The 15,022-nt window shown below is 36.6% G+C and overlaps 1 protein-coding gene across 3 annotated transcripts; it reads right to left on the reverse strand.

Moving 5' to 3' along the window:
• Positions 1-690: 690 nt before the first annotated feature.
• On the reverse strand, positions 691-14,177 carry LOC306877128 (transformer-2 protein homolog beta-like). Of its 3 annotated transcripts, XM_079428658.1 has the most exons (10): positions 14,154-14,177; positions 8,587-8,889; positions 7,434-7,779; positions 7,055-7,194; positions 5,686-5,851; positions 5,414-5,602; positions 4,855-4,970; positions 2,402-2,509; positions 1,271-1,344; positions 768-1,117 (listed from the first exon to the last, which is right to left on the reverse strand). In XM_079428658.1, the coding sequence occupies exons 3-10, from the start codon at positions 7,446-7,448 to the stop codon at positions 1,107-1,109; spliced, it is 819 nt and encodes a 272-aa protein (XP_079284784.1). In that variant the 5' UTR covers positions 7,449-7,779; positions 8,587-8,889; positions 14,154-14,177; the 3' UTR covers positions 768-1,106. The 3 variants fall into 3 exon arrangements, with proteins under 3 accessions (XP_079284786.1, XP_079284784.1, XP_079284785.1); XM_079428659.1 differs by lacking the exons at positions 7,055-7,194; positions 7,434-7,779; positions 8,587-8,889; positions 14,154-14,177 and adding an exon at positions 6,301-6,341; XM_079428660.1 differs by lacking the exons at positions 7,055-7,194; positions 7,434-7,779; positions 8,587-8,889; positions 14,154-14,177 and having other exon boundaries at positions 691-1,117; positions 2,411-2,509; positions 5,686-6,944.
• Between the last annotated feature and the right edge of the window lie 845 nt (positions 14,178-15,022).

Here is a 15,022-nt window from a genome sequence, read left to right on the forward strand (position 1 = left end):
TAGTATGGTGAAAATCAATCTTCTAACATTAGGTCTTTTACCTGAAATGTTGTTTGCCCCCTTCTGCTGATTTCTGTATTTAGAGGACTAAACATCAGTACAGGATTGCTCTGTATTGCAATATTCTGGGGTTTTCTCCGGAGTCTTAAAAACATTATTTATCAGAGCTCTAAATCAGTACATTATAGGCCTCCCAATGCAGCAGTGCCGAGTAGCAACAGTGTTACAACAGCTTAATCTTTACTCGTAACACAATCTATGACTAAACTGGGACCAGTTAACGTCAGTTTGTGCTGCTTAAAAACACCTTTATTATATTAATGATGCTGACTTCAGAACTTCAGAAAGCCAATTAAAACTCCTCCAAGAGCCAGGTACAGTAAAAGCAGGGAATCCCAGACTGGTCAGCTAAAGCACACACACGTGTCCAAATTAATGCTAAATCCCTCAGTACTTTAAACTACAATTTTTACACATACTGGAGAAGTATTTTAGATGATCCTATTATTAACAATATATTATCTGAGGTAATGAGGCTTAAATTGGAACAGAGCTCAGACAATGGTGTTCTAGCATTTCTATTCAATAAACCTATTAATTTCACTGTAGTTCAATGCAAATGTCTTGAGAAAGTTTGTATGCATTACATAAATCTGCAGTGGAGTAACCTCACTTCTGATTCTGAAGACTACAAGAAGGATTTCAATTCTTTATGGTTTGAAACACACAGATTTCAATGTTTGAGTTATTCAAGCAGAAGCTCACATCAGGTGGGAGGTATAAAGCAGTTTATTGCAACATCACTGCCAAGCTTAAAACGCATAAAAACATGGGGTTTGAGCAGGACACTTTATCATATAAAATAAACGCAAGTTCAGCATCAATTTGGAAACTGAAAAAAAAAAAAAAAGTGCACAAATATTCTAACTACTGAAATATCCAGATCAGTCAAAGACATGTGAAACCTTTAGGCAAGAACTCAAAGGGATTGGGTTTAAAGTACATCCAAACTCATGCCACCAGAAAAAAAAAAAAACATCTACGTCAACAAGAATGTCACTTGTCATCAACATCTTCAGGGATGGCAAGAGGAGTCAAACTTCACTTCAGTAATGACCTGTAAAAACAAATAAAGGTTTACTTTATTTTTTTACATACATTTGTCACAAATTACCAGAGCATTTACACTGTTGAGATTAAGCATTCTTGAAACATACAGCCAGGTAGACAACACAAGTGAAGTTTGTGGTAGCATTTGTGCAGTACTTACGAGGGGAGTAGGAGCGAGAGCGTGATCTTGACCGGTAAGGTCCTCGGCCGTAGTAAGGAGAGGGGGATCTTCTCCTGTGAACAGAAAGCGGAGATTTAATGGAAACGCCAGCATCTACAGATCGCAACAAAACTGTAGCATAGCAAGCCATTTAAAAAGTTAAAAGGCATAGCATGGTTTGTGAAAATATCTTGCTATATGCAATGTGAACTGATGCAGTATGCAGTCTGTGGGACCAGGGCTCAACAGTAAGGATAAGCTGATGTCCTGAGTGTTTCAGGCCAAGTTGAAGCAACAGTCACTTGCCCTATTTGACCAGTGGTGCTCATCAACTCTACACTTTACCTTCATTGATCTCATACAATGAGTTTCTAAAATCTGAATATAGTTTCTGCTCATGTAAAATGTTATTGTAATTATTTAGATTTCTAACAGAGATTAGCATGGTCAATTAAAAAACAAATTAAAAAATAAAAGTGGTATTCCTGTTAGCAGTCAGTAATTATAAACTGATTTTTTTTTAAAAAAGGACATTTCAGGAAAAAATATTTTACCAACAAAAGTTGTTTATGAATTTATAGCCTCATAGCATCCGAATATTACTGATAATAAAAACCTTAAAAATTAATTTGTCATAACATGTTTGTGAAGAACATATTGAGAGAAAAAAAAAGACTCCTCCTCACCAAGGCTGCATTTATTTGATCAATATTATTTCAATAGTCAATTAACATTACAATTTTATTCCTGTAATGAGAAAGCTTAATTTTCAGCATCATTACTCAAGTCTCCAGTGTCACATGATCAGAATAAAAAGTTCAAAACAGCATTTATTTAAAGTAAAAATCTTGTGTAACATCACTTTTGACCAATCAGAAGCATCCTTGCTGAATAAAAAAGCATTACTTAAAAAAAAAAATTACAAAAATATTTTTTTAGCATGGTAGTGTGCGTTTAACATTATACTACATAACATCAAATATTTTGTAGTGAAATGAGTAACAAAATCAGCTGGTTAAGCACAAATCTGATCCACTGGCCAAGCAGAGAGGAATCCTTATTGTTGAGCCCTGTAGGATGATGGGATGTCGCAACAAACACATACAGACTGTTGAACAGTAGAAGAATCACCTGTACGACCTGCTGTTGTAGTAGTCACGGTCATCATAGCGATCATATCCACGCTCATAGCCTCGTTCATAGGAATCACGGCGGCGGCTTACACTCGGGCCTCCGCCACTGCATGCAAGAAAAAATTATTTGAATTCAACATTGATCACTGAAATACACAACACTGATCAAGACCATTTACCACAAGAGAGATGTTCAGATATCAGCAGGCACGGCTCGTCTGTAAGGGAAGAGTCCAACCATAATAAATAAATAAACTGCAAATGTGTTCAGTATTCTACAACAAATATTTTTTGGATTTTCTTGATTTTAAGTCATAAAGTGCGCAGGATATTAAAATTCATCGCAAGCTTTGGCAGGCGTGTAAAATGATACTAGTGGGGCAGTAGTGCCTCCCGAACTCAACAGCGCCCCACAAATTTTACAATGTGGTGAAAAGTGCAACTGCAGCACGCTCTAACAGAGCCATTTAGGCAGTTTTGAGATTGCCCCGCTTATTTTCACGTTACTCCATCTCGCTCCAGACCAGGGGTCCGTTCTTCATACCTCGCTTAATACATCGGAGATGATTTGAAAGATTCCAGATCTTATAATCTTGATAACTGATCTCTGGCTAATTTTGTTCTTCAAACGAATTTGCATATATTTTAATCTAATGAAGTGAAGTGACATTCAGCCAAGTATGGTGACCCATACTCGGAATTTGTGCTCTGCATTTAACCCATCCAACGTGCATCCATACACAGCAGTGAACACACACCCGGAGCAGTGTACAGCTAATGCTGCGGCGCCCGGGGAGCAGTTGGGGGTTCGGTGTCTTGCTCAAGGGCACCTCAGTCGTGGTATTGAGGGTGGAGAGAGCGCTGGACATTCACTCCCCCCACCTACAATCCCTGCCGGCCCGAGACTCGAACCCACAACCTTCGGATTACGAGTCTGACTCTCTAACCATTAGGCCACGACTTCCCCACAATATCTGGATTAATTAGTCTAAGATTACTGCGTGTTCTTCTAAAAGGGCAGATGTATCGATACTCGAAACCACGATCAGCAAGGCAGCGATTGGCTGGCGTCAAGACAGCAACGTAATATCATATATAAAAAAAATAAGACACCTGACGAAAAACTTGACAAATTTCTGGACCTTTATAAGGAAACAGCCAAGCGAACAAAACGACATAAATGATATAATAGATAAATGAAATGTGCACTTTTAAAAAAAATTATTTGTAATTCTTTTACATGATTCCCAATTATTTATATTCATGATTTCTAGTATTTGTGCAGGCTTTACATTTTAATTTCAATGTTGTAATTATCAATTCATTTAATTTTATGTTTGAAGCAGATTTCTTATGCGACAGCATTAACTGAAGTTTCTTAGAGATCAATTATCTGCATCTCCTGCACTCCATCAAGCCACTCCCATAATAGCGTCACCACTCAAATCAATGCACGACTCAGATTAAGTGCACATGTAAGACTCCAATACAATTATAAAATTATTTAATCACTAATAAATCTCTTAATGAGTAAAACTGGCTGTGTCTATAGTATTAGACTACACAATCTTATTTTACAAACATTTTTAAATTATTATTTTAAATAATTTTCCCTGGACCAGTAGGGTGATCTTGTAATAAAGTAGTGTTTGTAACCGAGTTAGCGACGTATGAAGAACAGACCATAGGACGATATCAGTCAGCTTCAGCTATGCGTGTCTGCATCAGGTCAGTAACTAGCTGGCATGTCCGTTTTTCCCATGTATGTGGAGTAGTGTTTTGAAACGGGGGGGTACAATGATGTTTCATGCATTCAGAGTAGTTTACACTGTTAAAAGAGTTGGATTCTCCTGCTAAACATGGCCAGAGTTTCAAAAAACGATTTTAAAGTAAGACGGAGTATTTCTGTGCCAAAAATTTTCCATAGGGGTTCGTACAAGTTTCAGAAAGTGTTTTTTTTTTTTTCAATCATGGCTCTTCCTGACGTAATGAAAGGTGGAACTCTTTATATGGAAGAGCGCGCCCACTAGGATTGGGAATCGAAAATCGATTCCAGAATCAGATACTTGTCGTCAAATTAATTTCGATTCCTATGCGCTTTTAAATTCAAATGTGCTCACCTGAAAAGCCTTTATATAGTTTTGATGTGTTTGATTAATGTTTGTTTTGAGATGAGACATGATATTGGTTTCCTCACTTGAATTCCTCTACAGCTTGTAATAATCTAAATCAACATTCGGAGACAATAACTCTATAGTGCGTGTACTTCGAGCCTGTCAAGCAACATTAGCGTGCCACCCACAGGCCGAATCAGACTAAGCTTTCTTGAGTTTATTATAAACTAGCGCTACGACCCACCTAAATTTACTGGTTCTCAGTGTTTATCATTTAGAACATTCAGAGGAGTTATTTGAGTGTGTGATTAAACAGACTGCAAGGAATCAGACTCACTATGTTGGTCTGCCCATATATATTCCTGGAGTAGGTGTGTGTGGCCTCTTGGTAATCGAGTAGTCAACTCGGATTCTGCGGCCATCTAGTTCCATACCATTTGCTCGCTCCTTAGCCTAAAACCAAAAACAGACAAGAATAACCCATACTGAGCACACAACAATATTCTCTCTGCCATTAATCCCAGGTCAAGGCTCTAGACTTGCGACAATTTGAGAATGTGTGAATCAAAATTTGATGAGAGCATGGTCTGCGCTGCTCCTGCAGCAGAGCCTCGGCAATCAATAAACAAGTGTACAATTGACCAATTAAAGGAATAGTTCACCCAAAAATGAAAATTAGGTAAGAGCATTTGCTCATTTTTAAGCTATCAGAACATGAACGAACTATGTAAAATGTTCAATTAGTTATTTCAGCAAAGACAGAACATTCTCGTGTCTTGTATGAACAAAAACAACATTTTGCTTGTTGGAAATCCATACAAATGACAGCTGCAGTTTATTAACCAATCAGATTTTGCAGCTAAATTGCACGTTACTATTCAGCTGGAAAAATTCACCTCTTTTGAATCTTCTCGGTTCTCAAAGTAGACAAAGGCAAAACCCCTGGAGCGTCGAGACTGCTGGTCATACACAATACTGACATCACTCAGAGGGCCAAACTTGGAGAAGACCTCCCTCAGGTCTCTCTCTGTGGTGTACAGGCTCAGGCCAAACACTCCCAGGCAGCTGTTTGGGTCTGGGTTTGCCTAAAGGTGAAGAAAACCTTATAATATGGCGCTACAAAAACACTGCATAGATCATCATGTATGGAACAGACTCATCGTCTCACCCGGTCTCCAACGTGACGTCTACGGTCGGACATAGGAGAATGACTATGACTGTGGCGGCGGCGGTATTCGCTGCTGTATGAGCGGCTGCGTGAACGTCTCCGGCGAGAATGAGAGCGTGAATGGGAACGACTGTAATGTCGGCGAGAACTCCGATGGGAACGGGACCTGCAGAAGGATGGAGTAAAATGAAAAAAATAGCACCGTAAAAGGCAACAGACAGGGAGACTATCAAGTTACCAAGTGATAAGTCCTGTCTTCAGCTTCTTAGACAGACAAGAACCTCCGGCTTCAATTTCATTATATATCAAGTTGCTACCAACGCATGTCAAATGATCAACTGCGGAGTGCTTAAAATTGTAGTCCTGGGTGGGGAACATTTTTTTAAATCTGGCCCAAACATCGTTTCTACTTTTAACCGGAAAGCAGCAGGTGTGACTTCCACTCTGCAGACTCCATGTACCGGGAATTCCACTAGTAGCTGAGCCACGAGGCCAGTTCAACAGTTTCAAATGACATGCAATTTGGACTTAAAAGCAACAACTGTTTCCCCTGTGTCCCCATTTTGCAATAATTGATTAATCACATTCATTTTGTGAAGAAAAAATAAATCTTACAAATACAATGGTTCTTATTCCTCTAAATAACTAATGACATACAATCCATTTCAGTCTTGTTTATGGTGAAACTGAAAAAAAAAAGAAATTGATATTAAAACAAGTACAGATATCTATTCCATTCAAGATTTGTATTCTTGTTTGAAGCATGTGTGACCCTGGTCCACCAAACCAGTCTTAAGTCGCTATATTTGTAGCAATAGCCAAAAATACATTGTATGGGTCAAAATTGATTTTTCTTTTAAGCCAAAAATCATTAGGATATTAAGTAAAGATCATGTTCCATAAAGATTTTGTAAATTTCCTACCGTAAATATATCAAAACTTCATTATTGATTAGTAATATGCATTGCTAAGAGCTTCATTTGAACAACTTTAAAGGCGATTTTCTCAATATTTAGATTTTCAAATAGTTGCATCTCAGCCATATATTGTCTGATCATAAACCATACATCAATGGAAAGATTATTTATTCAGATTTCAGATGATGCATGACTGGGTTTGTGCTCCAGGGTCACATTGTCAATTTTATTAAATTTTTTGAGATTTAGTTAAGACACAAAACATACAATTTGTTAATAATGTAATAATTTTACTTGTTATCCTGTAAAGTACTTCATGCTTATTGTAGTGCTTTGTATTGTAAACCACTTATGAACTTGTATGGAAGGTGCAATACAAATAAAGTGTATTAATAGTATTAATTAAGAAGAAGGTGAAGATCCTTGCTTTCGTTTGACCTAGAAATACTCACCGAGTCTTGGACCTGGAGCGAGAGCGGGACTTGGAGTGGTGAGACCCCTCTTTCGACTGAGCAGGTGAGCGCTCCGGCGAGCGACTGGCAGACTTAGCAGATCTTCTAGGACTTGGGCTCCTAGAGGTGGAACGGGACTCCTAAACCAACCACATCCAAATCATATTAGAGCCAGAAAACATGGTCAAACTGAGAATGTTTAACTAATTACTGTATGCATATAATTGAGTTTGAGACCATTCTAGACTAGGATAATATGCAGTGGCCTTTTCCCTGCAGGAACTAGTGTTAAGTGTACATTTACTTTGAAGCACTTACAACATAGGAATTTGTAGTTTTGACATGTAATGCATTATTACTTAAGAAAATAAATAAGTACCTGTAAATCTGTCATGCTACAGGACAATAGTAACTAATATAAATGGACAACAGAAGATTTATGCATGCACGCATGGGACAAACATACTAAGAGTTACTTAGCGCTGTGATCTTATCCCAGATAACTTCTGATCTTAACTTCATAACACATCTTTTCTTCTTTCTTCAGTTTCAATTTCATTTCTGACTTCATTCCTCTTCCCCCATTTCTCTCACTGCCCATAAATGCTATATGGGAACTTCTTTTGCTCCGAAAATTAGCATGCACTGAAAATTCAGCTTCAAATTATTCGCATTAACAACTTGACATTTGACTTCGTCCAGATTTCTCTTCTTCCAACCTTAACCTTAACAAAAAAAAAAAAAGGGATGAAGAATGTGTAAACACTGGACATCACAACCAATAATCCTATTGTTTTATTAGTGTGGGGAAAACATTATAGATGAACCAACAGAAATGAAAAGTGAGCTTTAATAACCATCATGAGGAACAATTAGGATACTTACAGGTGCATCCTGAGCCTTATGCATGCAAAAGCAATTACAAACTAATACTTAATTACTTGTAATATTACATTTAAAGTAATTTAAGTCAACTTTAAGGATTTGAAAGGATAATTCTGATACTGTACATATCAAGTCTACTGTTATGTTTACACTAACAAAACACTAAAGTCGTTATAATATTAAAAATGCACGTGATTTTGAAACGAATTTGCATTTTGTGCATGAGATTAGCTTTAAGGCTCAGGATGACCTTCTCTCATGTACTAGCAAACAGGTTATATCAATTTAATAAAACATGCGAGGAGAAAACACCACTTAGTAAAGACAGCAATGTTAAAACATGTTGCTTACTATAGAAAAAGCAGAAATATGCAGATAAAGGTGCACTTTGTGTGCTAGCACTGAAGCTGGCTAACGTACGTTAACTGGATACTCGGATTTCGACACAAATCCATATTACATGCAGTGCTTTTATCATTTTATTAAGATTTTAGCGATATTAAAAAGAAAAAGCACCGAGTCCATCACTGCATTTGTACATCAATAATCATATTTTACTCAGTCCTACTGACTAGCATTCAATATGGAGGACATTTCTAGAAGGGCGCGTGCAAAAAGACGAACCAGTGCAAATAAATACTACATACCCGCTCCACGAATTCCTTCTCGGCGTCACTCATTGCTGTTTAGTGTGTATTACGCTGCACTGGGAGAGAAATGACAGATAATGAAACACAAACAGATCGAGCGTCTGGTAATGAACGCCTTTCTCGGTCGTAGAAGCTTTATTTAGAAACCAGCGTTTCCACTCCCACAAGAGGGCATCGATAATACTACACAGATAAAACCGTCTTGACAAAGCCTGTACATTATTTATCTATAAACTTATGTTTTACACAACAGCCCTGTATTCAATTCATTTTACACTGAGCAATGGTTAAAAAATCCGACTGGCATCTTCTTCTTCTTCTTTGGTGTTTATTGGCGGTTGGCAAACCAACTTGTAGGTGCATTACCGCCACCGACTGGACTGGAGTGTGGACAGGATACATGTTTATAGGATTAACATAATATGATAGATGGGGAACAAAAAAAAAAAAAAAAAAAAAAAAAAGAAATTAAATAAATAAAATAAAACAAAAATTAAATAACTGTCTAAATTCTTTTACTTAATTCCGTTTCTTTAATAAACTTAGTAATAATGTCATATATAGCCTTTTCCTTTAGTATACCTATTATTGAAAAATCTTTATGCTCAGCTTTAATTAGTGACTGAATAAAATTATGTCTTTCTTTGTTGTATTTCCTGCAGTGAAGTATTACATGTTCAACTGTCTCTTGCTGACTACAGTGATTACATTCCCCAATTGGATGTTTGCCGATTTTAAACAGTGTACTATTCAATCCTGTGTGACCTATTCTCAAACGGGTTATTATATTCTCTTCATTTCTGTTCCTGCTCTCTCTCCTCCCAGTACCAACTTGTTGTTGAATATTATATAAGTGTCTTCCTGTTTCAATACCATCCCAGTGTTCCTGCCATATAGATTGTGCATATCTCCTAATGAACACTTTAGCTTCTGCTTTACTTAATGGAACTTGTAAATCTATCTGCTTTAATTTTAAAGTTTGTTTAGCCATAACATCCACCTTCTCATTTCCTACCACACCAACATGAGCAGGAACCCAAATAAATTGAATTGATATACCCATAAGCTTTAAGTTATACAATTTATGGAATATATCATTAATTATATCCATCCTAAAAGATGAGCTACCAGATTTTATGCTTTCCAGTGCTGAGTAGCTATCAGATGCAATAACTATGTTATTCATTTGCTTTTCTTCTGTCCACTGCAGGGCCATTAAAATTGCCAATAGTTCTGTAGCATAAACTGATAAATGATCAGAAACTCTTTTCTTAATGTAAGAATCATTCATTGGAATATACACAGCTGCACCGGCATATCCTGTCTTCGGGTCTTTTGATCCATCCGTAAATAAAAACACTGAATCATGGAAATGTCTCTCAATATACTTCCACACTATATACCACACTGGAAGTTGTTTGGATTGATCCTTTATTTCCTGTTGTATACTGAGGTCAACGGTTGGTAAGGGGAATAACCAGGGAGGGATGGAGGATATTGAGACTGTGTTGCTGTACTGTACTTTATTTAGTCCTATATACCTCGCCTTTGCGTCACCTATCCACCCAAAACTCATAAAATTTGTTACATTATGTTCCCAACAGTCTGTCAATACACTTTTGACAGGATGTAAAACACTTTGTCCCTGGATATTAACCCAATATGCCAACATTAACTTCATTCGTCTTATACCTAAAGGCATTTCTCCCATCTCCACCTGCATAGATGATACCGGCGATGTTTTAAATGATCCACTGCAGATTCTTAGGGCTTGTGCTTGCAGTATATCTAATTGTTTGAGGTTTGTTTCTGCTGCTGACATATAGGCAATGCATCCATAATCAAGGACAGATCTCATGAGTGCCCAGTATATACTCTGTAGGGATGTCCTACTAGCTCCCCACTCCCGTCCTGATAAACACCTAAGAATATTAATAATATTTTTACACTTGTCCTTAATTTTATCCAGATGAATTTTCCATGTAAGTTTTTCATCAAACCAAACTCCTAGAAATCTTATAACTTTAACTTGCTCAAGAGGATTCCCATATAATTTCAAAGAGAGGGGTATGCTTTTAAGTCGCCTTGAGAAACAAATGACCTGCGTTTTTGATACAGATAATTTAAACCCCCATTTATTAGCCCACTTTTCAACTTCCTCTATTGCCTTTTGCATTTTTTTATGAACATATGATATATTGCGACCTCTAGTCCACAAAGCCCCATCATCTGCATATAAAGATTTTCCAATATTCTGTTCAACTTGTGAAAAGATGCCATTAATCATTATGTTGAATATTAATGGACTGCACACACTACCTTGTGGTGTTCCATTCTCCACTGTATGCATTCTAGAGTATTCTTCACCTACTTTAACTTGTATTTTTCTGTCAAATAAAAAGTTCTGAACCCAGTTATATGCTCTACCACTAATTCCTAAAGACTTTAACTTGATTAATAATCCTTCTTTCCAGAGCATATCATATGCCTTTTCCACATCAAAGAAGATAGCTACTACTACTTCTTTGTTTGTCTGTGCTTTCCTAATGTCTGATTCTAGACATAATACAGAGTCCATTGTATTCCTGCCCTTACGGAATCCACTCTGATAAGGAGACAACAGATTTTTACTCTCTAAAAAATATGTTATTCTTTCTGTAATTATTCTTTCCATTGTTTTACATAATTGAGAAGTAAGTGCAATAGGCCTATAACTAGAAGGATCTGATGGGTTTTTTCCAGGTTTAAGAATAGGTACTATTATTGCTTGTTTCCATACTGAAGGGAGTTGACCAGTTTCCCATACTAGGTTAAATAATTTTAGTACTTTTTCCAGTGTATTATCTGTCATATTTGCCAGCATTTTATAACACACTCCATCTCTTCCTGGAGTGGTCTGCCGAGCAGTTTTGATTGCTCTTTTTAACTCAAACATGTTTATAGGCAAATCTAATAAACTATCTGACATCTCATCTTTCTTTACCAAATTAGGATAATTCATTAATGTGTTACTCCTACACTGTTTTGCTTCTTCTGAAAGATTATCTGCGCTATGAACTTTCTTAAATGTTTCTACTAGAAGTTCAGCCTTATCTAAATTGGTGACAGCCATTTTGACTTTGCCTATAATCACTGGTAACTCATAATTCCTTCTAATCCCCCCCATTTTCCTAATCATATTCCATACATCTGACAGATGTACTGTTCTTCCAATACTATCACAGTACTGTTTCCAAAAAATACGCTTTTGTGTTTTTATTGTTTTCCTTACTACTGCCTGGGCGCTTTTATACTGAATCAAAGCCTCCATAGAATGCTGCTTTTTAAGTTTCTTAAATGCTTTATTCCTTACTTTTATAGCTGCTTTACAATCATCATTCCACCAAGGTACATTCTTTACATGTCTTATTCCTGTTGTTTTAGGTATAGTTTGTTCAGCCGACTGAATTATTTCATTAACTAACTTACTATTGAATATATTTACGTCCATCTGGTTTTCTTCTTGCAGAGTCATACATCTATCTTCACAAATTACTCGAAAGACTTCCCAATCTACTTTCTCCAACTTCCATCTAGGACTTCTATTTTCTTTTTCATGACATATTTTTGTACCAACCGTAGTCACTACCGGATAATGATCACTCCCTATTGTAGTATATTTGTTTACATTCCATGTAGTAATCCCTGCAATAACAGAAGACACAAATGTTAGGTCAAGTGCAGTTTCTGTATTTTGTATACTGTTATATCGTGTTCCCTCTCCATTATTAATACACACCAAGTGATTATCATCAATGAATTCTTCAATTATTTGTCCATTCACATCAGTATTATTACTTCCCCATAATGTATTATAGGAATTAAAATCACCACACCACACTACTTTGTCATGCAAATAACCTACAACAGCTTCTAAAATAACTTGACTTAATTTTTCACATGGATTATAATAATTAACAATATCTATACTCCCTCTTTCGGTCCATATCTTAGTTATGATTGATTCATACTCTTTATTTATTTGTTCTACCTTATATTTCATCCCATTTTGTATAAATGTTGCTACTCCTCCTCCTCTGCCAGATTCTCTATCTCTTCTAATTATACTATAACCATTTATTATATAATCCAACTGTGGTTTTAACCATGTTTCCTGAATACATATTACATTAGGTTTCACTGTTAACATATCGATGTATTTCTTAAGCTCTTGGCCATTTGCAATTAGACTCCTTGCATTCCACTGTAGTATGGTCAGTAACATTAAGAAAATCCAACACATGCCTGAGAAGATTGTGTCTCTTCAGTAAGGGAGTCTCTTACGGTCTCCCATTGCAGCCCTTTAACATCTAGATATCTCTCTGCAGATTTAACAATTATTTTAATCCTTTCATTTCTACTTTTTGTCTGTGCAGAGCAATTTATTATTTCTGCCATGAACATTACAAAATCATTCTTTTTCACTATCAAAGTTTCCTCCTTCAATTTATTACATCCTTGACATTTCTTTCCTTGATTAATTTCTTTCCTGATAATTTCTGATTGCTTAACTACTGTCACATTCCCTGAGACTTTCTTTGCAGCTTCTGCATAACTGATTCCCTGAACAACCTTGATTCGTTGCACTTCGGTCTGCCTCTTACTAACTTCACATCCTCTGTAAGCGGCACTGTGTTCCCCCCCACAATTGCAACACTTCAGCTTTGTACCCTCCTGGCATTTTCCATACTCATGTTCTCCACTACATTTTCCACATCTCTGCTTTCCCTTGCATACCGCAGCTATATGCCCATATCTCTGACATTTAAAACATCTGATTGGAGGGGGAATATACAATCTTACGTCATAGCACATAAAGCCAATGTACACTTTTTCTGGAAGTTTTTCCTGATCAAAGTTGATCATCACCGATAGACTATCCTGCATATTACCATTTCTGTTAATTTTAAGACGTCTAACTTCATTTACTCTAGCATTTGTTATGTTTCTCTTCACATCATCAACTGATACGTTTACCGGAATCCCAGTAATGACTCCTTTTGTAAATTTCTTGTAAGTCTTGGAACATTCCACTTTCTTTCTGTTGATTATGTTCATTTTGATTGCTTTCCCTTGCTGTTTCTCATCCTTACACACAATCATCAGGGCTCCATTTCTTAGTACTTTAGCACTCTTTATTTCACCTATTTCCTTATTTAACGATTTTGTTAGTTGAATTGGATTCATACCTCCAAACGAGTCCCCTTCGTCCATAAGTTTTGCAAAAATTACATACTCCTCCCTCCGCTTCTCCTCCGTATTTGATCCCCTGTCTGAATCACTTTCATCGGTTTTGTTTTTCCTTTTCTTTTTCCGTTTATTATTCCTAACCGACTCCCAGCTTTCGTATATCCCGCCACCTACTTCCATCTCTCCTAGTTCATTTCCTGATCCGTCACTTCCTTCCACACGCTCCTGTCCATTCACAGTCCAGCTGTTGCCAACCACCCTGGGAATCGACATCTCCCCCTCCTCCATCTTCCGCTCCGCCCTCTGCAGCCGCCAACTCCGCCTCCGCTCCCGACTGGCATCAAATGCGGAGTGGCTGTTCATACTTCGAAAAGATTCTTTACTGCTCAGTAAGCAAGGACCTGATTGGTCGATATATAATAGAGGCGGTCTGTGCAAGACATTGATTGGACGGCGATGATAGTAATTCTTCCCTCGTTCACTACAATAGAAATTATATGAATGGAAACTGCTGCATGGCAATGAGTTGAATTATATTTCCCGCGGTGGGATTTTGTATTTTGACTTTGTTTGATGTAGAGGTATAATCGAATATTTATTTTTATACTCAGAAATTAATATTTTGCTGCTTTAGTAGGCTATGTTTTTTATACACAATAGCACGTGTATATTTTAATTGATTCCTATTTTCGAAAAAAGCATTGGTGACAGATGTGATAATATTTACATAAAAACAAAAAGCATTTATTTTGTTATTATCATTCTACATAACCATATTCACATACACGTATTCTTTGTGCTTTTACAGCAATACAATATTTAGGAAAATAAATGAAAATAATAATTTCCCAGTTTAATACTGTAAAGCTGCTTTGACACAATCTTCACTGTAAAAGCTTTATATAAATAATGGTGACTTGACTAAAGTGGAAAATAATTGCAAAATATTCCACGTATTTTGGAATATGTTGTATATTCCACAATTTGTATTGTTTCCAGTAGATGGCGCCTAAGATACAAAATCGCATTTTTGTATAATTAATTTTAATGAGCGACAGCCATCTCCTTAACATTATAAATATTGATGATTTAAACGTCTTCTAAAGAGTGACTTTTTATAATATCCAATAACACAATAAACAAATATGCACACGTAGAGTGAAAGTGTGGTCTTCACTAAAAACTAAATAATTATTCTGACAAT

Source organism: Barbus barbus, assembly GCF_936440315.1.
Source record: "Barbus barbus genome assembly, chromosome: 11".
Taxonomy (NCBI): Eukaryota; Metazoa; Chordata; class Actinopteri; order Cypriniformes; family Cyprinidae; genus Barbus; species Barbus barbus.

Bases quoted from the DNA above. Each gene is read 5' to 3' on its own strand.
- LOC306877128 (XM_079428658.1), bottom strand. The intron at 5,852-7,054 runs GTGAGTATTTCT...ATCCTTCTGCAG, and splicing joins CGCTCCAGGTCCAAGACTCG to GTCCCGTTCCCATCGGAGTT. The intron at 4,971-5,413 runs GTGAATTTTTCC...TTTTGGTTTTAG, and splicing joins ACCGAGAAGATTCAAAAGAG to GCTAAGGAGCGAGCAAATGG.